The sequence below is a fragment of the Dermacentor variabilis genome, chromosome 6 (assembly GCF_050947875.1).
Source record: "Dermacentor variabilis isolate Ectoservices chromosome 6, ASM5094787v1, whole genome shotgun sequence".
NCBI classification, from domain to species: domain Eukaryota; kingdom Metazoa; phylum Arthropoda; class Arachnida; order Ixodida; family Ixodidae; genus Dermacentor; species Dermacentor variabilis.
The window spans coordinates 93,927,857-93,954,914 of NC_134573.1; the positions used below are offsets into that span (position 1 = coordinate 93,927,857).

Below are 27,058 nucleotides of genomic sequence, written 5' to 3' on the forward strand. Positions count from 1 at the left end.
TGGAGGTTAGCATCCATTGACCAAGGCGTCCAGTCGGGTCTTTGAGAGACGAAGGCTAGCACAGCGCAGGGTGGTCCATGATGACTGAAAAGATGCGGCCAAACAAGTACGGTCGAAATTCTGCGATCGCCCTAACGAGAGCAAGGCATTCGCGTTTCTATTAATTAACTTGCTCCGCTTTAATACATCTCGCCATTGTTATTAATAATCAAGGGTCCCATTGCAATCTTTCACATTGGGACTCTCGTCTGTGTATTGTCTCTTGCGTATTCATTGTCTTTAAAGAATAATAACCTGAAACAGAACTTTACTGGAGTGATGGAGAACTTGCGCTCTAGAGGAGAGAGGAGGCGACTGGCGTAGGTGACAACACAGTCTTCGTTTTGTTGCTGCTTTGCGAGCATAGCGCCAATGCCGAGTCCACTCGCCTCCGTTCGTACTTGGGTAGACGCTGTGGGGTCAAAATGCGCAAAGATGGGAGGAGTCGCAAGCAACCTGGTGCGCATTTGGAATGCATCGGCCTGTATAGGACCCCATGAAAATCGGCTTTTGTTGTTCAGGAGCTTTGTTAGCGGACGGGAAATGTCGGCGTAGTTCTTCACAAGATGCCGCAAGTAAGAACAGAAGCCAACAAAGCTCTGGACGTCCTTGGCCGAAAGCGGCATGCAATTTTGTTGGGATTAGTTTAGACGCTGCGAAAACTCACATGGTTGCCTATGACAGTAATTTCATGTCGGCCAAATCTGCACTTCAAAGAGTTCAACTAAAGGCCAGCACGTCGGAAACCGTCAAGCACTGCCAGTAGGTGGCTGGCTCAGGTGGCTCTCAAATACTGGCAAAAAATGACCACATCATCAAGGTAACAAAGGCTTGTCGAAGATTTGTTGTCACGATGCAGAGAATCCATCATTCTTTCAAACGTGGCGGCGGCATTACATGACCCAAAAGGCATAAGTTTGAATTGGAAGGGACCATCGGGTGTTACAAATGCGGTCTTTTCGCGGTTCAGGTCGTCAGCAAAAATCTGCGAATACCCTGATAGAAGTTCGATGGATGAGACTTAGTTAGACCCGTGAAGACAGTCGTGGACGTCATCAAAATGTGACAGCGAGTAGACGTCGTTACGTGGGACTTTGTTGAAGGGCCCGTAGTCTATGCAGAAGCGCCAGCTGCCATCCTTCTTCTTTACTAGGATGACAGGTGATGCCAAGGAACTACAGGAAAATTCAGTGACGTTTTTGGTGAGCATCTAGTCGAGCTCGCGCTGAATCACTTGCCGCTCAGCATGGGACATCTGATAAGGACGTCGTCTGATGGGGCTGAGGTCTCCAGTATGGATCCGATGAGTTACAACGGATGTCGTGTCCAACGGGTGGTCGTCAAGGTCAAAGGTGTCGCGATTGGACACCAACAGGTGCCACAGGTCTGCTACGTGTGCTGGGACTAGGTCAGGCGCTATCATTTTGTAAAAACTGACATCTGTTGAACTGGACGAGGAGGTGGGCGTAGCGGAAGACGAAGAATCATGTGAAGCGAATTCATAAATGGCATGTCCATCGACACAAGAGACGTTGGCCAGAGCCATACCTACTAGAATAATTTTCTTGCACCAGCTAACGTTCAAGATGGGCAGTGACACTGTTTTTAGTGACTGTAACGAGGGTGGGAGGAACCGTAATATTTTGGGTATACACCTATCGGAGTCAAGAAATGATTATTGACGGAAATGGAAGGTAGGGCAGTAAAGTTCACGTTCGGTGGCTGTAGAACGTTATCGACCAAGCACAAACGTGGTTGACGTATGGGCGGAGCATCAGAGTGAAGAAGCAGGTCGAGCTGGGAGAATACCAATTCCACAATCAAACAGGGCGGAAAGGGCTGATAAAAAGCCCATGCCAAGGATGAGCTTACGGGAGCACTGCTCGAACACGGAAAGTAGTACTGTCGTGGAGTGGTCGACGACACTGATGCGTACTGAGCACATCCCAGGGACATCCACCGTCGGTGACACGGCTGGCTGACAACGTGGTTGGTGTGAGGACCTTTTTCAAGCGATGACGAACCTCTGGAGACATCACACACATCTGTGTGCTGTGGTCGATGAAAGCAGCAACGCGTACACCGTACATTTTAGCGTCTATTAGGTTACGTGTAATCGGTAGAGTGGTCAGGATTTTGCGGACCACTCCTTAATGCAGCATCACCTCCGGGCGCTGCGCCGCTTATTTTCCGAAGGCAGACGTCCAGTAGGCGAACGACGGGCGGCGGAATTATGGCGAGCGAGATGACAGACCACTAGAGAGCGGCGAACAGGACTGGTGTCCAGGCAGAGATGGTGAGCATCGATGTGACATGGTGGGAGCGTGGTGGTATGCGATTGCACAGAGTGACGTTCTAAACAGTCAGAATTGCTCTCAGGGCGACGGTTATGGGCACAGGGTGCATGAGAAGGCCAGCGCCAATGTCTGTAGCAATAGTGGATGACGTGACCTATACTATCGCAACTAAAGCAAAAAGGCCGGTCATCGGTAGTCCTCTATTCGGCCCGCTTTCGACGACGTAGCGGGGGCCTTGGCCCTTGAGCATAGGAGGCTTGGAGACGGTCAGTCGGGTGTTAACAGGCGACAGCACACACAGAGTCCAAGCCAACATTGGGCAGCTCCTGACGAGCCATGCCTTGGACACGTGGTAACTTCGGGGACGTAGACTCAACGGCGCGGAAGCACGTGCAAGCAGGAAACAGCCTTTTTGCATCCGATAATCTTTGTGACATGCGCCGCGGTGAACGGTACCTGTGGTGCAGGTACGTCTTCACACGACGATGTTGCTGTCGTGTTAGGCCGTCGCACGAACGTGAGCAATGCACCGACTTTTGACCTTCTCAAATCGCTTACACTCCCGTATGATGGAGTCGGTCGTGTTTCAGTTTCCAGAAGAGGGTTATAGCACCGAAAAAACACAACACACAGAAAGCGAGACGGGTCTCGCTTGCTGTGTGTTGTGTTTTTTCGGCGCTATAGCCCTCTTCTGGAAACATGCACCAACTAGCTCCCCAACAAGTATTACTCAGTGTTTCCGTTCTTGCAAATGAGGAAATTGAATGAATCATCTGCTATCTCATTTAAAACATGCCCCACTTCGTGTGACTCTGTGGTGTTGTCTTCAGCTTCGCGACAAAGGGCCAGCACGTCCTGTGTATCAGAAAGATAGGACTCCGTATATCTTTGGGCCGTGACACCAGCGCCTTCTTTGGCGCGGCCCTACGAACAATGGCTATTCCAAACAGATCGCGCATATTTCTTTTGCACTAATCTCAACTTACGATTTCGGGTTTCTTATTCCCCAACCAGACTTTTGCTGTTGATTGTAACTAAAATATAACATTTGCCAGCATGACCGTGCCGTCCCATCGGTTATTTTTACTTACACACTCATATATAGGGCCAACCAGTCGTCAATATCGCCGTCATCGGATCCAGAAGACGCGCCTCGATCTCTTTGATGCGCAAAGAAAAGCCCTGACGTTACCACCGCTGACGAAGTGGCCGTCTCTTCAGCCATTATGTGAAAATACAAGTGACGGTCGCTGTGGAGCTCCATCGTAACAAGTTCTTACCCCGAACCTCCACGAAAGATATGACGTAGATAAAGTGTAGGGAAAATTATATATGCAAAATGCCGTCAATTTTTCACGCACGACTGACCGTCTCCAAGTCTCTTATGCCAAGGACTAAGGCCCCCGCTACGTAAATTCCAAGCCAAGATGGCAAAATAATCCGAACCACGAACGAGCTCTTTCGATCGTCTTCTTCATCGTCCTGCTGAGCGCCTTCTTCAGAATGCGGGAATAGCCTGTGATAATATCACTAGAAAATTACGAGACCTGTAACATTGCAATATAATTTGCAAATTTCGGCGAAGCGCTTTAGGGTTATTGGGTTATTAGAATATTCAGTTCAGGGGCGCTTTAACGTAAAACTATTCCAAACTTTTCTATTCCAATTCTGCAGTCAGCCCTCCGCGATTGCTATAACACTTTTTTTTTACCACCCCCACTTCACCTGTCTATCACGCGACGTCACGAAAACTGCGATAGCTCTCCATCTGATATGACGTGTACACACGGATTATGCATAATTTGATCAAATAAAAGAAATATAGTTATTTCTGATTCGACGCCGTTTCCCCATTAACCTTCGGCTATTGGTCAAAGTGTTTCAGGCTGCACCCACTTCACCTGCCTCTCACGCGACGTCACGAAACCGCGAAAGATCCCCGCGTCAATGTTACGTGTACGCGTTAAAGATCCATTAATATGCCGAACAAAACTGAATTTTCTTCTGAATAGCCGAAGGATGCCCCGTTCCGAAAGGAATAAAATATAACTGGCGCCGATCGCTCAGGCACTGGCTACTCGCCGCTGCCAGAAAGCAAGGGGTGATTTGCGTGTAACAAAACTTTTTCGTGGCCATGTAACGTTTTCGTGAACTTTCGACACGTTTGCGACCTCATTCTGCCAACTATTCTTTGCTGAGGATCAGTTTTAGCGCCATTCTTAACCTTCCGTTCCATGCCGCCGCGATTGTTGACGAACCACCGCAAGCTATGTAAGGCAAAGCGGACCGTTCGCAGACGTTGGCACAACCCTCTTCATCCAGTTGTTGATTTTCACTGCAGTTGCGGGGCCCCATTGAATCCCTCTCCACTTGAGCTTGCTCCGCGCCTCTTGGCAGCCAATTAGATAAGACAACCGGCTCAGTGTACGCAATGTTGTTCGTTTTTCAAGCAAACAAAAGTGACCTCCCATGAACGAGCGGAGCGTTTGATTGGTCTATTCAGACAACCCTGCGGGTGACCGCCCAATGGCTTGACGTCAGGAGATTGAAATAAAAACGTATTGGAATAGTTTTACGTTAGAGGGCTCCAATTCACTTCTCTTTACCCGCTTTGAAATAATTGTACAATGTTCCTAGCGTTAATGCTGAGCTCGTGAAATTATCGACTGCTATAGCATAGGGGGCTCAATTGTCAGTCGCGTTTTGCTAATAACTATTCTGCATAACACTATTTTGCAGCTGGAGAAATCACCTTGAGTGACTGCTCCTTTGCCTGGGCAAAAGAAGACTCGAAGCTGGATCCTCCCGTTCTTCAGAATATCAGCCTCAACGTGAGCAGTGGTTCCATTGTGGGCATCGTGGGTTCTGTAGGAAGCGGGAAGTCTTCGCTCTTGTCTGCTGTCTCCGGTGACATGAGACGCCTGAGGGGATCCACAGCGCTTAGAGTGAGTGATCAACGAACTAGGTCTCTTTGTCACCTGTTTGTAGATGAGTTGATGGCACAGCTGCATTCCGATTTGCGCGCTTATTCTGATAATATTGCAAGCTAGAGGTCAGGAAACCAATTCCTGCACGAGAAGAAGCCCGATTCTTTCCCGTTAATAGATAACAACAGGTATAAACAGTAGGCAAGGAAACTACAATCAGAAGGTGGCCAGTAGATATTAATCGATTATTTACAATCTTGTTTTTAACCCTGAGCATTACACGGCAACTTTACAGCTAATACGTGCTTCAGCGTTCTCGACATGATGAGGGACCTCTTCCTCTGCATTTCTTTAGCGCATACTTCCGTCCGTCACTGCTTTAGCCTTCGAGGCCAGTAGGGTCTAAATTTACAATTATTGCTTCCACTGCATTTTTTTTCTCCTGAGAGAGTGCTAATGCCTACAGCAAGCGACTGATAGTGCAACACAACCGTTTCTACTTATGACACAACTGCTCTTTATTTTATTAGTGGCACAGAAAAATGTCTGCAACAATTTTTTATTTTCCAGCAACTATTAAAAGCACAGAAAAGTGATGACAGCTGTAAAGTATTACTGCAAAATGCGCATTTAGTTTTGTATAGAGGTAATTTTTTTAGTGTATTCACTGTGTTGCGTCCATTTGAGATTGTTCCTGCTATATGTCAGTTACTTGCCGCCTGTACAGCTTAATGTAATATTAAAAGCGGAACCAGTGGTTATGCATTACCGCACTTTTTTTACCGCCTTGCACGTTGTACGTTATCACTTTGTGATAAGTAAAGTCAAACTCCCACTCAAGTACGGAAAGTTAGCGCATGACCAATTTTTGTAACGCTCATCACTCCCTAGCACGGTGTTTCAAGAAAGTTCAGCACTCTCATTGCAGATCTACTTTTTGCCAAGCATCTCTTTTCAACGTCTAATCAGCCGTAATATTCAAGCATGCTGTCCACTTGACAGCAAGAACGATCTGCCACTATCAGGTCTTGTCCTCGCTGAGCGCTTTCCCGTGTCGTGGACGCTTGTCCTACTCTGGAGTTTTGGTTCATCTATGCATGTTTGTATGGGTTCGCTTGTTCACAATTTAGCGTTCCTTTACACTATGCACAAACCACTTAGAAACGCCGCGAGTGTCGAAAAAAATAGTTGCCTGCCGATCTTTTCTGTAAACTACAAAAGAGCAGCCATCTTTCCCACAGGAGCTTTCGCTTTTATGACGTAGTGCATTCATACCTGCATTGCCATGCGAGAAAAGACGTACTAAAATGCATATCAGACCATTGGTAGGCCCCAGGGTTTAGGAAACCGCACGAAGGAGTACGTTTCGCTAACGGTCGTTGTCATTGTAGAGTAGGTGTCGAGCAACGCACTACCTGGTGAGTGCCACCGTGATGTTAAATTCGGTGTGCTCTTTTCGAACATCCTGTGTGGAACCTGTTAATAATACTGTCACCCCCTTGTGGTGACTCACATGTGGCCTTGCACTGCTCAGCACGAGATCGTGGATTAAATGTCAGCCGCGGTGGTTGCATGATGGAGAAAAAAATGCAAGGACCCTTGTGTGCCATTTTTCAGATGCACGTTAAATGCCACCAAGTAAACATTAAACCTTAGTCCCCCACTACGCCGTCGACGACAGCTCACATTCGACGACAAATTATTGTGCTCGCCGCAGTTGTGATTTGGTTGTTTCTTGTTTTTCTGGGAACAAGTTACACAATACTAATTCGTAACTCCCCTATTGGATAGTACTTGCTTCTTCGTCGTCACTACAGCAAAACATTCTGTGGTTTGGCATTTAGAAAAAATTTTATGTACACACAGCTCCTGCATCACAATTGTTTGATTGAGTCAATGGAGCTGCCACGAAACTATCGAGTAAGTTGCAAAGAAACCGTTTCTAGTTGCTTTTATCGCCAGGATGACAAAAAAATACTGTAACTGTATTCCCACAAGCACCCAATTATTTACTGCGGTACGTTTACGCAGGGCACAATTGGTGTTGTATGTCAAAGACCTCATGTGTTCAACATGACCATAAGAGACAACATAATCTTCGGCAGCAAGGTTGATGAATTGTACTACTGGAAAGTGCTGAAAGCTTGTCAAATGATTCGAGACATCGAGAGTCTCCCGGCTGGCGACTTGGCTGAAGCAGGAGAGAAGGTAAGGTGACAGTATACCGGAGGGGGGAGGGGGTTACAGATAAGGCATCACAAATGCAGAGCTTTCAGAGGTGTTATAATATTTGGGACAGACTTTACGCTAAAGCAGGGTGTAACCACAGTACAATACCAAGTCACTCCTTTTAGGAAATCATTTTTACAAGCCTGTGGCACCTGAATGTGCTCGTGATTCTGCGTGCGTTTTCTTATATAAAGCTGATAGTATAGTAGCGATAACGGATACGATATTGCATGCCGGAGAAAATGCATAATTTTGCAGCTTCGTTTGATACATCTGTTTCGTTTCAGAACTTTGGTGTAGGATTTATTGTGCGCGAATTATACATTCAATAGATACATTCAATAGATGGTAAATACTCTAAATAAGTGGTTCTGAATAACGCGCAAGCCATGACCAATGTGTTATTTCTTACTCTGAAGCGGCTGTTACTAACTGTGTAGTTCCTGGGATCAATCGCACTTGATAGAGGCAGATTATGCATCTCGCTTCTCCGCAAATAACTCTAGCGAGAAATGGCTTCTTTTCGTCATCGCATGCCAGAAAAGTATTCGCTTGATGTGCTCGTTTTTGTTAGGGGCCCTGATAAGGGCAGCGCTCGCTTGGACAACGTCAGCGTAATATTTTATAATGTAAAACAAAATGAAGTGTTCAAATGTGCAATATAATTTGGAGTTAAGCAGTTCGCAATGACTTGCGAGCTTTGGTTCTTGATGCCTTTGTTATACTATTGTCGCAGGTTGGACTGCATTGGTGACTAATATTTACGGAAGAACATGAGCCGATTACATAATTCAGCTTAGTGCTGGCTAAGCCGAGTACCATAAGTATCTCATGTATATTAAGTATCTAAATGCGCGCTATATCGGTAAAGCATAGAACAAGCGCCTTATTACCGCTTACTTGAAAAGCACTGGCCAGCACAGTCGAACAGACGTTTCTGAATATTTTTACTCCTAGTTTACGTCTGGTCCTACCACTTGTTTCGAGTCCAGCTGCTGCTACCTGGTGCTTTCGCTATAAAGAAATATTTCCGTGATTGGCACCTTTGCTTCCAAGAAATTTGTGCGAAAGGTTTGCTCGTGAATGTTTCTCTTCTGTCACCTCTTACGTGACGCCGAAATTGTTACTTTATTCTCACCCTGTGCAGGGTGAAATGCTCAGTGGAGGTCAAAAACAGCGAGTAGCCTTAGCCCGAGCGGTCTACTCAAGAAGCGACATTTACCTTCTGGACGATCCCACCAGCTCTCAAGATGCCCGTGTTGCACGCGGTATCCTCGAGCGAGTCATTGGGCCACGTGGTCTGCTCGTAACAAAGGTGAAATATGTGTTTGTTAGTGCACATCATATAAAGGTATTTGCGGCCATTAACTATTTGCGTATACATCATTACATCGCGCTAAACGGTGTGAAACTTACGTAAAATTTAATTAGACAAGTTTACAGTGCCATCATAAGCATTAAAAAAATTCACTCGTGGGGTTCTTATGTTTCCAAACTGTACAGCGGTTTACAAGTCATGCCATTGCGGTGTACTTCGGGACTCCCTGGGGTCCTTTAACTGGCACCCAATGCATGGTAGTCGGGCGTTTTTACACTTCACCCCCATCGAAGCGCCGCTGTCAAAATTAGTCACCTTCGTCCGTCCGTCTGATCTCAGGATTTCGAGCATCCATCTTGGGTAAATTGTAAATTATATTTTATGATGTGCCGTGACCCGCTTTGCGTTCTCGCATAAATAATCATAATCGGCAAACGACTCGCCTGCTTTCCCACAATACACGGTGGTGAAACGTCTCCAGAAGAGCGAACATCTCGCAAAACAAACCTGTCTCTAGAAACAATTTGATTCGTCCTGCGAGGCACCACTTTTGTCGCGAAACATATATAACTTGCTCCTCCGCGTTCTCCGTTAGAGCAATTTTAAGGATTTTCGAGAAGTCAGACACTTTTGTCATTTTTTTTTTCGAGCTGCACGTCATCATTGGTATTTTATAGCATTTGTTTGAATATTTATGTGTCGCTACTCCCCCGTATAGTCTGATATAGATAGCAGCACTGCCCGTGCACGATGATAACATTCGGCAGAGACACTTAAGAGTCGCTTTGGTGAAAAGCTTTTACTTAGGTATTCATCCGCGCATCGTTGTTCACGTTATGAACTTTTGCACGACGTTCCGTTTGAGACATGATGGCGGTCGTATACCCTATTTCGCACACATATGATTGGGCGTCGACGGTGGTTCTCGTTGTTGGTCATGTTTTCCTGTCACGTATGTGGCTTCTACATGCTATGCACGATTGGCCAAGAAATGAGTACGCGGTGCACAGCGATGTCGTTTCGCGTTGAAGGATTGTTAGAGCGTGAGAGAAGACGACGACGACGACGCTGACCCGCACGTCATCAAAATATATTATTTAATCAAACCGATTTCGTTGTTGACCGTATTATTCATTTCATTCTTCCAATATTGCCTCATTTATAACTATATATACATTTTTTTACATTGAATGGCTGCCAACTGAGTCGTCTTGAACTTTACTCGCTTTAATTTATCCATCGAAATTACAGCTTTCTAAATTTACTACTTTAACACATAGGTAAAATCTCGCCGACTCTTAGCCAATCGTCGTGAGTGGGTATGAGCCAAATATATTAAGATCATCATCATCATCATCATCATCATCATCATCATCATCAAGTGTTGCATTAGCCTTTCCAAATAGCGAAGTCGCGATGCCGGGTTATGTAAGACACTGAGAAATATGGCGTTAATCCAGGCAGCTCTTGGCGCGTATTTAGTGGCTCGAGCATCAATTGACACTCTATGTTATAGCGCAGTACTTCCGGTTCACCACCTGACACGACCCAAGATGAAATTCAGAAGAAATCAGAAAAGAATAGAAAAATATAGTATTTTAGAATATTCGTGGGTTTCATTAAAGATATGATATCAGAGCATTTGTTTAGTAACAAGTTGAGTTACTGAAGTGTCTTGAATAATTAGAATTAATTAAAAATCACTAGTTACCGCACACCGAAGCACCGAATCGTAGACATTAGAGACCCGCCACGTGAGCACGACTTTGGCGAAATTCTTGCAAACCCGTAAGTCGAAAGCGCAAGTGTTGACGTCACTAATGACTTTACACACAGAAGGTGGCACGATACTTAAACGGCTAATTAATGGAAAGCGGTTGCCTGGCGTAGACTGAGCGTCTGTATAGCAGAGGAGATGTGACGCCACTCCCTCCTGTCTCGCATCTCCTCTTCCAGAGCTCACCTGGTCGCAACAGCTTCGCGCGCGCGCTCGTTACATGATCTGACGTCAACACCGGAGAGGCTTCGTAAGGTGCGCTTCGTGCGTCGCTCGCTTGGAGGCTACGCCCGCCAGGTGGCGCGCACTGCGCTTCCTCCTCGCCCTCCCTCGCTCGTCGCCCACATATCGTGCCAAAGGAAATACGTTGGCTCGCTTAACCTAAGGAGCACCAACTCCGAGGTGCCAATGCCACTAAGAGACACCTAAGTCAAAGATTAGGGTCGCCTACCATTTTTACTGTTTCCACCGTCGGCTACTTTTCGTACCATTCTTTGGCCACATGCTGCCACATTTTCGCCAAATAAGGCATGTGATGCTTTCGCATTAAAGGTACTTATTGCTTTTACAGTTCAGGTGACCATGTGAGAAACGACATAAAGATGAGTAACGATTTCGCCCGGTAAAGAACAATTATTCCCTCGTTGTAGTTTCTGGTGCAGATGTTTGATGGGGATGCTAACCACGTTAAAATATGACGTGCCAGGAAATTTAAAATATGTAAAAAATATTGTTCTCGCCTTATGCAGGGCGCGGGTGGTTACCCTTCGACTTTTACATGTCCGTGCGTACCCTAACCTCGCGGTTTTTCATGCCATATACCCTGAAAGATATCGCAGTGCGGACTTCCCTGCCTGTGGACTAGGGGCAACATTGGACCATGTGTTGTGGGAGTGTGAAGCCATCGGCTCCTCCTTCAGCGAGGATAGGTAGGCTGCGCTCTTGGGCAGCCCCGAACTCAGTGACCAAACCCTGGCCGTCCAGAGTGCCCTCGATCGGGCCGTCAAGTCGGCTTGGCGGTACCTACGTGGGACTAGCCGGGTGGCGCGGGGTCTCCCCTGCGTCTTCTCTGGACCGAAATAAAGTTACTTCACTCACTCACTCACTCGTTGGAAAGAAAGACGCGTCTTATAGTAGTTTCGGTGTTTCTGTGAGGCAATTCGACAACTTGTTTCAAAAATGCTGTTAGGGCCTGTAAAGCCACAGTACTGCGTATATACATTGTACTATACAAGTGCAATCTTGTGCTTACCTTATTCGATTCCCCATAATGGCAATTCTGGACCTTCCGTTAGAAAATGTTGTACAATGCTATATTGTGCACGGATAACCCCTCATATTAAAAAGCGCTAGCGTTGCGAAAATATTTTATCTGCGCACTTTACCTTTAGAACGAGCATTATAAAGCCCTGTGCTGCCGTTTCATGGACGGACAAGTTTCATTCGGCACCGTAATGGCCCGTTCTGTGCTAATACATGTAATCCGCGTTATCATTGGTTATTACAGCCAAGCAAGCTCCGTGCAAAGATGACGCGGTAGTAATCGTGTCTGGGAAGTATTACGCCAATGTACGCTACGATACAGAAATTTTAAAATGCACGCATGCCTCCCTTGTCAAACCGGCCAGACTTTCCTCTTGCAGGGCAGACGCGCCAGAATTCGCATTCACGCGATGGGTGCCGCCTTTCGCCTACCACAATTCAGCGGTAGCGCAGACTCGGGGATTCCTTGGACACACCTGGCGTTTCCCCTCGAAAATGCATTACGTTTCAAGATATAGAACAATTGAAAAATAACTAGTCCAGAACTCAGCACCATAGCATCTCTAAGTTGGCGAGAGGATACCTAGATTGGGATGATTTTGATGTCTCGACAGCTGCGCGCGTGTGGGTAATGCACACGCCATGACAATGCACTCCCATTCATCGATGCAACGATTCTATACCTCGAATCTCCCTTGCGATTTCGTCCGTACTGTGACGCTATCGTGAACGCTGCACATACCTGGAGTTTTCTGTTAGGTATTGCTATAGTGGGCGAAGTCTTCCTTTAATGCAATAAAAATTCGCGACAAATGGTGAGATTCATCCTCCGTCACAACGATCACGCGAATGCTTCGGCTGAGCCACAGACACTCTTTGAAACCTCAAGCGCGGGCGCCACATGAGAATTTCTTCCATTATTATTCCCTCTGGGCAGCTGCCGGACTATGACTGGTCCAAAATATTTCCTCACAAGACACAGCTCGCCTTTCGGCGAAGTCGCTGAAGCCTTCCATATTAGGACAGCGAACGATTGAGTTATTCAAGCGTCTATTACTATCAGCGTCAAATAATTTGAATATGTGTCTAGCACATCCAGGATACCATCAGTTTAACCTTTTACTTTATTGCACAGTCGCGATCGCGACGCCCTCATATCTTGCACATATGACTTTTTTTTTTTATTTGTAGGCATGCTAACCTTTTTATTTTCCAACAAAAGATTAGCTGATAGCCAGCGCATGTGCCTATTCTACTTCCTTGTATTTTCGTCTCGTTAGCGTTGCCGCCATGCAGTGAGTGGTCACCAACTCACCAAGTCTACTATTCTGTTGCTTGTAGCGCCCTTTAATTGCGGTGCATGAGCGTTGCCATGCTCTACGACCAATTGATATGGTCGCTAAAATTACACTTTGGAATTGTGAACATAACTCGCTCGCCGCCTATTATTCGTGCTCTGCTTGTAGAGTTGTAGTGTAGTGTACTAGAATATGGGTAGTGTGTTCAGCGAGGGCTAACGGCTGCCGCACTTGATGTCAAAAATCACGAGATGGCACCACCAGAGCATCAGCTGTCGCATCATGCGCCCTTTCAGATGCGCTACGGCGCTTTGCACACACACGCCTAAGAATCTGCTTTTTAATTGCTAACACGCCAACGATAACACGTCCCTGGTTCGACGACATCGTTCAAATAATTAGGTTTGGCTTCTCGGTTGGATCCATCGCAAGGCTGAAGAAGAGAACTCATTTCTTAATCCAGCTCTACGTTGCCCGAGCTGAGTGCCTTTGCGATGCTATAATATGGCAAGCAGTTTATAACAATCAGGAACTATGTTGATGTGGGATGATCACTTTATTCACAGGATTGTCTGGAAATCCTGGAAAAGTTCTCTAATGCATCGTGGCTTAGCCAGGATCCGTTTACTTGATACGATACTCAAAGTATTATGTAAGGAGACTGGCTATTTTATCTCTAAATCACTGGATCAACAATCTATTGGATATACCAAAAGTAACTAATTACAAAATTATTATTCACCTATTTGCTCAATTCTTTATATAATATGAGTAATGCAAACGAGCAGAATATTATCTTTTCAAATAATCAATTAATGAATTAATAATCACAAGTTTATTATCTGACTTACTTCGAAAATTAAGTAATTAAACATATTTCAATAGTTCGGCAAGTAATTAATCTCCTTCAGCTCCCTATATTGCGGTGGTAACCGCTGTGGATAATTCCAGCATTTATTTTAACCAATGCGTCGTTTCAATTACATCAACTAAAAAGAAACACATACAACTCAAACATCGACATACGCGCTAGCGGCGTTCTACCAACACAACTGACAGGAACGAGCGACGGATCTATCGATGCTCGAGGGGGCACTGTTGTCGTGTGGGCTGGCATCCAAGTGCCCGCCCTCTAAACTCTTGCCGCCTCACGGCAATGCATGGCGCATGCCCCGCCCCCTTGGACACACTACCCCCTTTCAGTACTCTTTAGCTGTAATTCTCCAATGTAGCTCTTCACTTTGACGCCTTGATTTTCATGCTCCAGACACGCCTCTTTGTAACCAACAACACCAAGCTACCGTTCAGTCCCGATAAATGGGTCCTTATGAACGACAGGACGGCAGTGCTCTTCGAAGATCTGAACAAGCTGAAGCAGCACTCGGGAGCACCAACGGAACTGTTCAAAGAATCGAACGGTAAACCAGTCCGCCAAATCGAACCGGAGGAAAGGTAAGGAAAAGCACAAAGCTTTTCGGTACTAAAGAAACATTTAGATGGCACCTAATAAGGTGAACACTAATTCACGTGCGGTTGTTACATGCACGAAGATCATATTGCAAGTTCTTCGCGTCGTGTGCAAAGCCCATGAATGTTTAGCTACAAGGTCTTTGAATACTTCAGAGTTTGTGAGCTGAAATTGCTGTTAGCTGAATGGTAGCGCCTGTCTCGCTCGCCTCCCTTTGTGTTTTTTGTAAACTCTGCGCTAAAACAGTATTAAGTCATAGTATCATTTCGATAAAAACGCTAAGTTGTGTGAACTTATAGCAGTAGAATTAGCCTGTAATGGAATATTAAATGTGCCAATGTAATTTTCCGATGATGTACACAAAACTCGTTAGCAGTGCGCCGATGATTTGTTCTCACATTCAAAAGCACCTCATATATTTCGATACTTTCCACTAGTAATTTGCCAAGGGAGCTGTTATTTATGCGCACCCTAAGACTAAGAAACCTCACGTATATTAATATGCCATGTGCATTACCAGTAGTGAATACGTTGCCAGAACTCAACTATTTCAATGATCAATAAACTTGGATATATGTGGCACAAAAGCACTGCCATTTCTTACCCGCAAACTGACTGTCATCAAAATAAAATATTTTCTCCCATAACAATAAATTCCCAAGTTTGTGCCGAGAAATATATTGAGTACTGATCAGATCATTTCTTTTTCAGGAAAGACGACGTAGGAATGGTGACAAACAAGGAAGCAGTAACGGTTCTTAAAGAAGAGGGTCTGTCTTCTAATAAGGTAACGTCTTCTTTCTGTTTGTTTTGTTTACGAATTTTGTCGACAAAACTTCATTGCGTTGGTCATTATAAAATACCTTGAAATATCACAGCAGTATATACGGACGACGGATATATTTCACAACATGATGGGATGCGCAGAATATAAATGGGCAATTATTACTTTCTTTCCGAAGCCATAGCTTGTAATTTATTTGAAGTAGTGTGCTAGAAGATCCACAAGCCTTATACAGGCACATCGGCCTAGCCATCACACGCGTTATATTTTGCTACGTTCTTTGAAAAAGAATTACAAAGTTCTTTTTGCACCATTTGCTGCTGCCCTAGTCATATCAGTGCAGTATGTGCTGACCAGCCTTCCTACATGAATAATCATCAATTGGTGCGCGCAAATGCGTGCTGTAATTCTTTTTGCAGTGTTCATTTTTACTTCGTATTCTTTATGGACCACAGCCCCTCTTCCCCCCCCCCCAGTAATTTTTCTAGAATATTTTCCATCACAAAATATACTTTTTTGATATAAAATTTCGCACGTTTCTCCACAAGTTACCATTGTTATATTTTCTTTTCTCACATATAGGGCAAACTGGACATTTTCATAGCATACATAAAACACTCAGGCCCTTGCACAGTGCTGGCACTGCTTTGTTTTGTGTTCAGCGCCACGTTCACGGCCGGGCAGTTTGTCTGCATCAGAGCGTGGGCGGCACTCAAGACCCGTGAAAATGATGTGAGCCACTCCAGTCGCAACGTAATAGTGTGGCTTGCCTTGACCTGCATAGGAGATGGTAAGCGGGTCCAACATTCACATCTCATGCATCACTTGCGGCCATGTATAGCTCAACGTATTGCGGCACGCTGATAAGATGCGTTACTTAACGAATCTACGCAAAAGTATCTATGCTGACGTTTTCTCTCGTACATTCTTGGAAATGTTTACATACAACCACCTATATCAATACCTGGTAACTTTTAGTTGTAAGTTTGGAACTTTTTATTCAGTGAAATATGCTCCCACGTTTCTTCTCAGTACTAACCTTAATTCATTAAGAGAATAAATTATGAGGTTCTACGCGCCAAAACCACGATCTGATTATGAGGCACGCCGTAGGGGGGGACTCCGGAAATTTACACTACCTGGGGCTCCTTAACGTGCACCTAAATCTAAGTACACAGGTGTCTTCGTATTTCGCACCCATAAAATGTGCCCCCACGGCCGGTATTCTATCCCTTGACCTCGTGCTTAGCAGCCCAACACCGCAACCACTAAGCTACCGGCGGAGGGTAGCCTCAATTCATCTTCTTCCCCTCGCTGCTTCAGTTTTGACCCGTTTCCCCTGCGCTGAGATTGCTTTTCTCGCTGCTTCAGTATTGACCCGTTTCCCCTTCGCCCCCAGAGCTTGCTTTCTCTCTCTCTTATGTTGCCACGCAGTACTGTCCCGACTGGTCGGGGGAATTCTGCTCGCTCGGGGCACTCGGCACTGTTCCCTCAGCCTCCACGACAAGATGCTCAGTCACGTGGCCAGCAGCCCGCTGTCGTTTTTCGACGCCACGCCGCGCGGAAGAATACTGAACCGCTTTTCCGTGGACCTGGAAATGAACGACAGCCGCGGGTTCGTCGCGATGAAGCAACTGTACCAGACATTACTCAGCGTCGTTGCACGGCTCGCCGTCATCGGAACGCAGGCGTTTATCGTTTTTCTCCTGGCCTGTGGTGCAGAGATTGTACTTGTCCTCATATTGGTGAGTACGGCGGTTTTCGTTCACCTCTTATCGCGCTTTAATCACTATCAGCTGAGGAATGCTTGTTGAGGACGCAGAAGCAGAAATATCGTAATGCTTTTAGGGAAAGCATTATTCCCGTCATTGGCGATTGCCAAGCACCAGCGTATAACCGGACGCTGAAACTTAACTCATCGGGAGCATCAGCCAATAATCAGATGTAATGAACAAAATTCGACCTCCAGGAAACATTGCGTGCGTAGTTTTATTTCTTCTTTGGTGGTCAATAGGCAGTCTATTTACACAGATTGAAGTAAGCAAATCTTCGTAACACTAATTTCGGCCGAGGTGTGAAAATTAGTGCAGAAATTATTCAAGCATTGGTGAAAGCTAGGGCTACCTCTACTCACGGTACTTTTTGTTAAGTTGTCAGGCATCTGTCATGTGGAGCCATGTCCATGATCTCTTTCTTTCAGAGCTGCTTGATGTCTGACTTGCGACATTCCTTACTTAATCATATTTTTGTTAGTTTTTATTATACAGCCTCTAAAAAGTGAACCTTCTCATGCTAGTGCGAGAAAATTTTAAAGATTGGTGCTTAGCGTTTCTGAAGAAGCCTCAAACAGTTCTTTAAAGACTACTTGCCGGCCAAATCATGGCTTGGAGTACATCTTGTCCATATCGGGTGCCTCAACTATAATGCAACAAGTTTTTTAAAGAAAGCAAGGTTGCCTGTGAGGACAAAACCAACTTTATGTTGTTGACGGCAGCGTGAAGTGGCAACTACTGTTTGAGCATTGTTCCAAATAAATGCTTTTTACTTATACTTTAACTTTTTTATTTATACTTAGGGCAACTATGCCAATTCAATTGGTGTGTGAACTGATAAAATTAAATCGTTTGTGACGCGTTATATATTGCATGCATAGTTTTTATTTTTCCGTCTTTAAAAGGAAGGCCGGTAATATAGAAAAGAGACGCGGCTACCCGTTAGCGCCGTCCCAGTACTGCTCTCAAGAATAATGCAAATCAAACAAGTGTTCTTTCGGACTTACCGCGTGGCTGCATCGGTTTGACTGGGTGTTCCATCTTGGTATGTCCAACATAAAAATGTTGGCGTCGGTGAATGAAGCTGTTCATATTATCTGACAACGGCGTCTTTGAGCAAGTGCCTATCCCTAACATTAAAACGTATGTGGTGCATTTGCCCATTGCAGGCTAGTTTGCGAACGGAAGCAGACATGTTTGAGCATGCTGAATGGAAATTTAGTTTGTTAAACCAAACTAGGACATCTGAGTAGATGGAAATACTCCTATCGATAGCCGACTTTGAATTAAAGTTTCTGATTTAGGCAACTGCAACATAGAAAAGGTTTTTCAAAAAATACTAAACACGCATTCAGACCTTATGAAAAAATTACGGCAGAACTGATCTCAAGATGACTGTCGAGGTTAATGCGAATACCCAACCAGCAATGTAGTGGTAGGTCATACTCCTTAAGTCGCACTTCTTTAAAACGTGTAGTGGTGATTATTATAGTTTCGTTACTTCACATATGTGAAACATACTCCGATATCGTCCAACTTTGCTATTGCAAGCTCTTGCCAAAGTCAACAATCAGCATGGCGGAGTGACGACGACTGTATGACGCCGGCGCATAGACGATGAAATATAGAAGGAATCATATTTTTCAAATGACAAAGGCGTATTATGACGACGGCATGACAGCAAGGAGATTTTCATTCCTAAATTATAGTGATGGAATACCGACGACCACGTGTCCACAATGACATAAGGACCACGAGATGAGAACTGTGTGGCGATGATGGCGTGACCACGGCAATAGGACGACAACCGGATGAAGAAGCGGGAATGACGACCGCACGATGAAGGCGGCATGAGGACGACGGTGTCGCAAAGGATGCATGACAGCGTATAGGAGACGATGGCGTAATGACGACGATGGCACGGCAAAGCGGCACAATCCCGATTGAATGACGGCAGCATGATTAGGATAAAATAACCAACGATAAATGACGAATGGCATCAATACATCTACGAAAGTTTTACGACGGCGATGGAGTGGCAGCAATGGCATGACGATACTGAAGTGTTGACGATGGCGTAACGATAGTGGGACGATGGTGGCATGACGGTGGCATGATAAAAGTCGGATATCGAAGTTACAATGATGACAATTGACAAAGAGGCCATTCCAACGACGGTGTGACAACGTATGTATGTCAACGATGACATGCCAACGGCATGAGGAGCATGGGGTGACGACGAGTGTATAATCACAGTGGAGTGGCGATGACTCTATTATGACATTGCGTGAAAACAATAGCGTAACGAAAACGGCATGGCGAGAGTCGGTTCAAGAAACTGAAGTGGCGATGATGGCACGACCACGATGGCACGACGAAGATCTCATGATGATGACGGCATGGCCAAAGATTAATGGTATTGTCCATATGGAGACGACGCAATGACAATGATTTCATGAGAACAGTAGAGTTATCACGACTTAATTACGATTACATGATTTCAATAACAGTAAGATCAAGAAATGACGTTCATGGATCGACGAATCTGGTACGACGACTATGCTATGGCTACATTGGCTAAAGTGAAGTGGTGACGACGATCAAACGGCAGCGTGACGACGATGCCATAATGACAATGGTATTAGGACGATGGTATGACAAATCGGATGTAGAAGTTACAATGATAACGATGGAACGACCGCGATGGGTTTTCGACGATGGTACAACAACGGCAAGAGAACAATGCGATGAAAACGAATGTATAATTAAAATGGTGTCACGATGACTGTGTCACGACACTTGTATGACAACAATGCCATAAAGAGTCGGATGGCGAAGGTGGAGTGGTGTAATGACAAGACCACAACGTATGACGAAAGCAGAAGAAAAAGCGGAAATGATGACAATGGCACGACGAAGATGGCATGATAACGATAGCATGACAAGAGAAAGAGAGAATGAAATATAGGAAGGCAGGGATGTTAACCAGTGAAGATTCTGGTTGGCCACCCTACGCTGGGGGAAGGGCGAAGGCGAAGAGAGAGAAGGGGCAGAGAAGGTGTAGAGACGTGTACGGACAGTACTTGAGTTAAAGCCGCTCACGCAAACCAGAGGTTCTGAGAAAGCACAGAAGTGCCTTCACTGCTTTCTGAGCCGAGGATCCGTGGGGACGGTGCTCTAGTAATGTCTGTTCACTCAGAGGACGATCATCTATTTTCCTCAATGTGTCGGACAAAGATTGTCCTTGTGCTTGAAATTGAGGACAATGGCACAATAAGTGGACAATTGTCTCCTCACATCAGCAAACATCACATGCAGGACTATCAGCCATTCCAATTAGCGCTGAATAGGCATTCGTGAAGGCAACTATACCTTATGACAAGCTATCCATTATGACAAACTATGCATTGTATAGTCTATGTGACGATGACTCAATGACGACGACGTCTTGATAATGGCAGTTTTATAAAGACTGACTGGCGATAGCATGATTAGAATAGCAAGACGAACAAAAAAATTTCGCCCATGCACCCCGTACAGATGGCAAACCAGCGAAGCTGAAACGTGCGGCCCTGGTGTTTATCCCTGGGTTAATTCCGACGGTTTCTTCAACTCTCTCAATTGTTGGTTACGTCATTGTGTTTCTTAATGGGATTACACACACGTGTGGCTTGGATTTATCACATTGTTTATTTGGAATGCGACACATATGGCTTCGCATAATTACCATCATGGAGGGGTGAAATGAGCGGTCCATTATGTTATTCCAGCGGGTTCATCAAAGTCTTTCTGAAAATATTACGCATTTCTGTTTTGTAATGCGTTAATCATAGTGTTTATATATGACTCGGTTATGCAATGTAGTTACCAAGTGACGCACCGGGGCGGCACATCTCAATTAAAGACAGGCACACATTTTTGAACCTGGCGACATGTATGTCGACAGTGGTATGTCGACTATGGTACCACGATGACGGCTTCGTGGGAGTCCGATGTCTAACTTAAAATGATGACGGTAGAACGATCGTAACTCGATCCCGGTGATTGTTCGACAACGTATAGAGGACGACGGCTCTATGACGACAATGTAGGGATCACCATGGCTTGACAATGGCATGAGGGCAAAGTGTGGACGACGAGTGTGCAATGACATGGCACACTCGTCATTGCCGTTTGATGTTGTTACCAGCATTAGAAATTTTTTATTCATAGTAGTTTATTTTAACTGTACAGCGAAGAACGACGCTTACACATGTGCCCGAGCTACCGCAACCACTGCTGCTAAGTCGTTCCGCTTACAATGCAATGATGAAATATTGACGTCGTTGGAACGATGAAGGCGATATGACGACCGCGGTGTGACAATTGAATGACGCTACTGTTGTGATGACAATGATAAAACGACAGCGTGACGACGACGGCATGACAACGACAGTCTTACGACCATGTCATGATGTCTACTGCATAAAGAGAGTCGGATGAGAACTGTAATGACGACAATGTAACGACTACGACGGCATCACGACCCCGAACACATATCTAGGGGCCCGAGCTATTAGGCAACTAGAGTCACGGGGTTTGAGTAGAAGGCGTGATGATGACAGTGTGACGACAATTAAATCACGAAGCTGGAATGGCGGCCCCGGAATGTCCCACTATGTCAGAGTAACTATGAAGTCATGACGACTGTGGGACGCTGATGACATGATGAAGGTGTCGCTACGGGTGTTAGACGACAAATCACGAAGGACGGCCATACAACGACCACGGCTCCCTCACGACCACAAGCCTATGGTCTTCTGGTCGTGATGGCGCCTGGGCTTGTGGCGCAAGGTATTGAGCAAATTTGATCACTGGATCAGGTAGAAGGTGTGACGACAACGGCATGACGAGAGTAAGCTATTGCAGCACTCACCGACTCGAGAACGTGGGGACGCTGAGATAGGCGCTCTCAGCAGGCGCCTTGATGTCGGCTCTGAAAGATTGCGAAAAATAAAGATGGGTGGCACGTGCTCGATGCGCAAGCACGGCAAAGGCAGTTCTGTTCTAGAAGCCTGCTACGCTCGTCAACTTGTTCTGGCACTCCGCTGCGACTCCTCGGTTCCCGACAGCGGTGTCTACGGCCGAATAGGTGACCCACTGACTACAGCAACCTACCACACCCAGGCAACCTTGCTTCTGGAGTTACCTCGCGCACACGGGACGTCGCAGCTCACCAGCTCCGCCTGCTGACGTCCTGGCGCAAGCACGCACAGATTTGGTTCGCCCAGGTCCAAGCCATCTTAGATCGGCACAACATCATCTCAGAGACTTCTCAGTTTCGCCATTTACTTTGCAATTTCTCTCCTGAGGTGGTCCAGAAGGTGGCGGACATCATCGCTGCGCTGCTGGGCGATGCGCCGTACCAGCAACTTAAGCAGAGCATTCTAGATCGCACCCGGCATCTGCGAGCACGCGCCTCCAGCGCCTGCTCACATCCGAGAAGCTTTCAGAACACTGCCCCTCCGAGCTGCTCAACAGCATGTGGCAGCTCATGGGCACAAGCAAGCTCAACTCGAACGGTGCGCTGTTGAGGGAGACCTTCCTGTAGCGCTTGCCGTAGTCCATTCAGCTTGTCTTCGCTGCTCCAATGGTCTAGACCCTCGAGCGCCTCTCCCAGCTCACTGATCGTTTCCAGGACACGACTTCTTTGGTCACCGCCCTCTCTTCAACACCAGAGTCCTCAGTCATGTACCGCTTAATGTCCCTGATTCACTCACTCACCATTCCTATCGACCACCTGAGGACATCCTCTCTTGATCAGCGCGACTCCACCTCAAATCTTAGCCGCCATTCGTCTTCCCCAAGCTGTCTTAACTCGCGCAGTCCTCGAAGCTTGCCTGTTTGCTGGTATCACCTCACTTTCAAGCACCGTGCCCGCCAGTCCAAGTCTTCATGAACCTTGTCAACATACGAACCACGAGATCATAGATGGCGGTATGTGACCTCGCCTTACAACCCGGTCGCCTTTTTCTTAGTCACGGATCGCATTCCCAGCGTGCGCTACCTTGTACACACAGGTGCTGAGGTCCGCATAGTGGTATTCTCAAAAGTGACCGCACTTTTAAGGCACCTGTACTTACATACCCAAGATTTCGCAGCCACTCAGAATGATGCAACATCTTTAGCAAAGTGGACCTTGTCAATGCTTATCACCAAATCTCCTTTGAGCCTACCAATATCTAGAAAACGGCCATTACTACACCTTTCGGCCTATTTGAGTATGAGCGCATACCTTTTGTGCTACGCAACCCACCTCCAACGCTCCAAAGATTCCTACCAAGGTAATGCGTGGCCTCCCTGCTATATTTGCCTACATTGAAGAGATGTATAGTCCGGAAATTTAACTACACAAGCTCGTGGGCGTCACCACTCGGAACTCTTTCAATTCCTTCAACAATTTGGCCTAGTTATCAACCCCCAGAAATGCGTCTTCACGTTTTCCGAACTTGAGTTCCTGTGCCATATATCTCGGCGCTGGGAATTCGTCCATAGCCCTCTCACGTCCAGGCAGCAGAAGGCTTCCCTGCACCCACTACCCTAGTCCATCTGAATGCCTGGGCTTAGTGAATTTCTCACGCCAATGTATTCCGCTCTATGCCAAGCTTCTGCAGCGACAAAGTGACCTTTACACAACTAAGAGCGCGTCATACGCAATTTCTTGCTCTCCCGAAGCTCAAGCTGCTTTTAGGGCTGCTAAGCAAGCCGTAACCGACTCAGTACTTTTCATCCTCCCACGGATTAACGTGCCCACTCGCACCATGGTGAATGCTTCAAGAGTGGTCATCGGCGCCGTTCTCCAAAAGAAAATTCATTCCTTAATTACTTTCTTCTCTCGGAAGCTACAGCCTGTCGAGGCTCACTACAATGCTTTTGCACGCGAGTTGTTCGCGCTAAGTACTCCACCATACAACACCTCCGACACTTCTTGGAAGGCCAGCCGTTTTATGTTCTAACCGATCACAACACTTTAGTAGACGTTTTCCGTACAAACTCTTCCAAGTATGTCGCACATGAACTTCGACAAATGGCCTGTATACCAGGGTTCCCAACGGATATTCGGCACATCAAAAGCACCGACAACAAGGCAGCTGACGCGCTCTCACGCATTATTTGCCTAGGCACTTTTACATCTGCTGCGGATTGGGAAACCGTAGGTCGGGCATAGATGGAAGAGCCTGAGTTGCAACCGCTACGTGATCACTCCCGTTCCCTCCGTCTGCAGCTTTTTCTTCGTCCGTTTGTGCCTGGCTTACTCTGGTACGATGTGTCAGCGGCTGCATCTCGTCTCTTCATTTCGGCAAACTGTCATGAAGCGGTTATCCAGCCACTTCACGAAATCTGTCGTCCCAGCATCCGAGCCACGCAGTGCCTCAGTACACTGCGGTACGTCTTTCCGAGTATTAACACCGATGTTCGCTAGTTGGCCCCCTCGTGCCTTGCTTTGACAGGCCGTCAAAGTTACCCGCCACACCAAGTCTACCACACAGATTTTCTTGTCACCTGGCTGCCGCTTTGAACACGTGCAACTCGATTTGGTTGCACGATTTCTTCCCCTTCACGCCTGCCGGTACATTCTGACAATGATTTACCACTTCAGTCATTGGCCCGAAGCCATGCCCATTCTGGAAATCACTACGGAAACGGTGGCAAAGTTTTCGTTTCAGCATGAATTGCCCGTTTCGGATGCCCCAGCATGGCTAAAACGTATGGCGGCCGGCACTTTTTATGTACTTTCTTTACTTCCCTCAACTGACTGCTTGTCACAAGGCACTGCTTTATTACGGCATACCGTCACTGTGCCAATTGCAAGGTTCAGCGGTTCCATTGCGAGCTCAAGGCTGCCCTCACTGCGTGCCTGTATCGAGAACACTGGATCGACCACCTTCGTATGGTGCTTCTTGGCCCACGCACCGTCCTTCTTCTTTGTCGTCGTGAGCTTGACGGTTCAGCGGCCGAACTCGTCATCGTTGAACCCCGCGGCTTGCTGTAGAATTCTTTGTTCCTTCGGCCCCTTTGCCCCAGCCGTTGCAGTACTTCTAACGCCTACAGCATGGCACTGAGCAAGTGTGCCCTGTCCCGACTCGATCACCAGACCATAGCATCTTTCTACATCCGGAGTTTGCGTCTTCAGCACACGTTTTCTCAGGCGAAACGCTGTAGAGGTATTGTTTGCACCCTCTTACGATCATGTCCTCCAGAAGACGCTGAAGTCGGTCGCCATGCTATTAAATGGCCGGGAAAAGGTTTTCTCGTTAGACCACTTCAAACCGGCCTACCTCGAAGACGCCTCCCACACAATTCCCCACAGATGTCACCAACGTATTCACTCATATGCATACCACCAAGATAGCCCTATCCCCGCCTCGTCGACGCTTGCATTTCACTGCTCCCTCTTGGCGAGGAGCGCTGTAGTGCCCACCGACGCCGCATTGCGGGGACTAAGGTCAGCGCGCTGAGCCGGCGCCTTGCTGCCGGCTGCAAAAGTAGCGGAAAAAAAAGATGGGCTGTACGTGCTCGATGCGCAAGCACGGCACGGACAGTTGTGTTCTAGAAGCCTGCTACGGTGGTCCTTTTGTTCTGGCGCTGCGCTCCTCTGCGACTCCTTGGTTCCCGACAATATTACGAAGCTAGATGACGATAATGGAAGGACTACGACGGTATCAGGTCCCGGGGCACATACCTAATGGCTCAAGCAGGCCGACAACTTGGGCTGCGTCGGCGTAAGAGGATGGTTGCATCCATAGATAGATAGATAGATAGATAGATAGATAGATAGATAGATAGATAGATAGATAGATAGATAGATAGATAGATAGATAGATAGATAGATAGATAGATAGATAGATAGATAGATAGATAGATAGATAGATAGATAGATAGAAAAAGGCGGAAGTGGGCAAAAAATGCTATTCGCATTGATACGATAAGTGCAATTGAGTTTCAGTGTTTAGGAATTGCAGTCACGAGGATGTCTAAATGCCTCCTATTGAACAGACACTATAAACTTCTAATTGACTTCGTTTTAACGCGATAGCGTTAAGGAGCTCGTGTCGCAGAAAATCCGGTGTCGTCGGTGTCGGCGTCCGCGGCGTTGGCCGTGAGCGATAAATCACGGCAGGCACTTCATAAATAAAAAGCAACTTCCAAGATGGGCTCGGTGGGAATCAAACCAGGGTCTCCGGAGTGTGAGACGGAGACGTTACCACTGAGCCACCAGTTCGATGCTTCAAAGCGGTACAAAAGCACCTCTAGTGAACGCGGTGTTGTCTTAGAAACGAGCTGTTTTTAAGGCTCAGGCGTGCGTCGCTTGCTCAGGCGCACATTTCGTTATCGCGCCGAACGCTGCGTTGCTCGACGCTCACCGCGTCCGATGCGGGGCGCGTAGTCGCTGCGCCGTAGCCCATTGTCTTACACCCCTTGGCGGGTCGACGGGAACGCTGTCGCGTTCCACTCTTGAAGGCGAAGCTTAAGCGTCCTCCAATTTTTATACAATTCCATTGAAACAGCTAGTAAGACTACTTTATCTTGAGAAAAACTAAAAAGTACGTTTTTTGGACAGTTCGTTTGAACCGAGACAGAAAATTATTCTGATTGAAAAACATTTCTTCTTTAGGCAAAAGAGTTTTTTTTTGTTCTCAATGGAAGTGTTACCTGTAGGGTCAAGTGAAAAATTTCTCGTGAGCGAAATAGACTTTCCTTTTTTTGTTTTTTTTTGCTATCATCAATTTACATTTATGTGCAGTTGCACCACCCACGTAAATGTAGCTAAACAGATTTCACGTCAGCAAATGAATAGCCTTTTTTTAAACGATGCAGCTGCTCACAGGACTAATCGTGGCACCCT

At 46.3% G+C, this 27,058-nt stretch overlaps 1 protein-coding gene across 1 annotated transcript in view; it reads left to right on the plus strand.

Annotated features, from left to right (window-relative positions):
* LOC142586219 (multidrug resistance protein mrp-7-like) overlaps positions 1 to 27,058 on the plus strand; it is a 105,619-nt gene that overhangs the window by 38,358 nt on the left and 40,203 nt on the right. Inside the window, exons 11-17 of the mRNA XM_075697469.1 lie at positions 5,076 to 5,281; positions 7,295 to 7,471; positions 8,640 to 8,807; positions 14,416 to 14,600; positions 15,328 to 15,403; positions 15,983 to 16,190; positions 16,835 to 17,145. Coding sequence (XP_075553584.1) covers positions 5,076 to 5,281; positions 7,295 to 7,471; positions 8,640 to 8,807; positions 14,416 to 14,600; positions 15,328 to 15,403; positions 15,983 to 16,190; positions 16,835 to 17,145 — 1,331 coding nt within the window. The remainder of the gene's footprint in view (positions 1 to 5,075; positions 5,282 to 7,294; positions 7,472 to 8,639; positions 8,808 to 14,415; positions 14,601 to 15,327; positions 15,404 to 15,982; positions 16,191 to 16,834; positions 17,146 to 27,058) is intronic.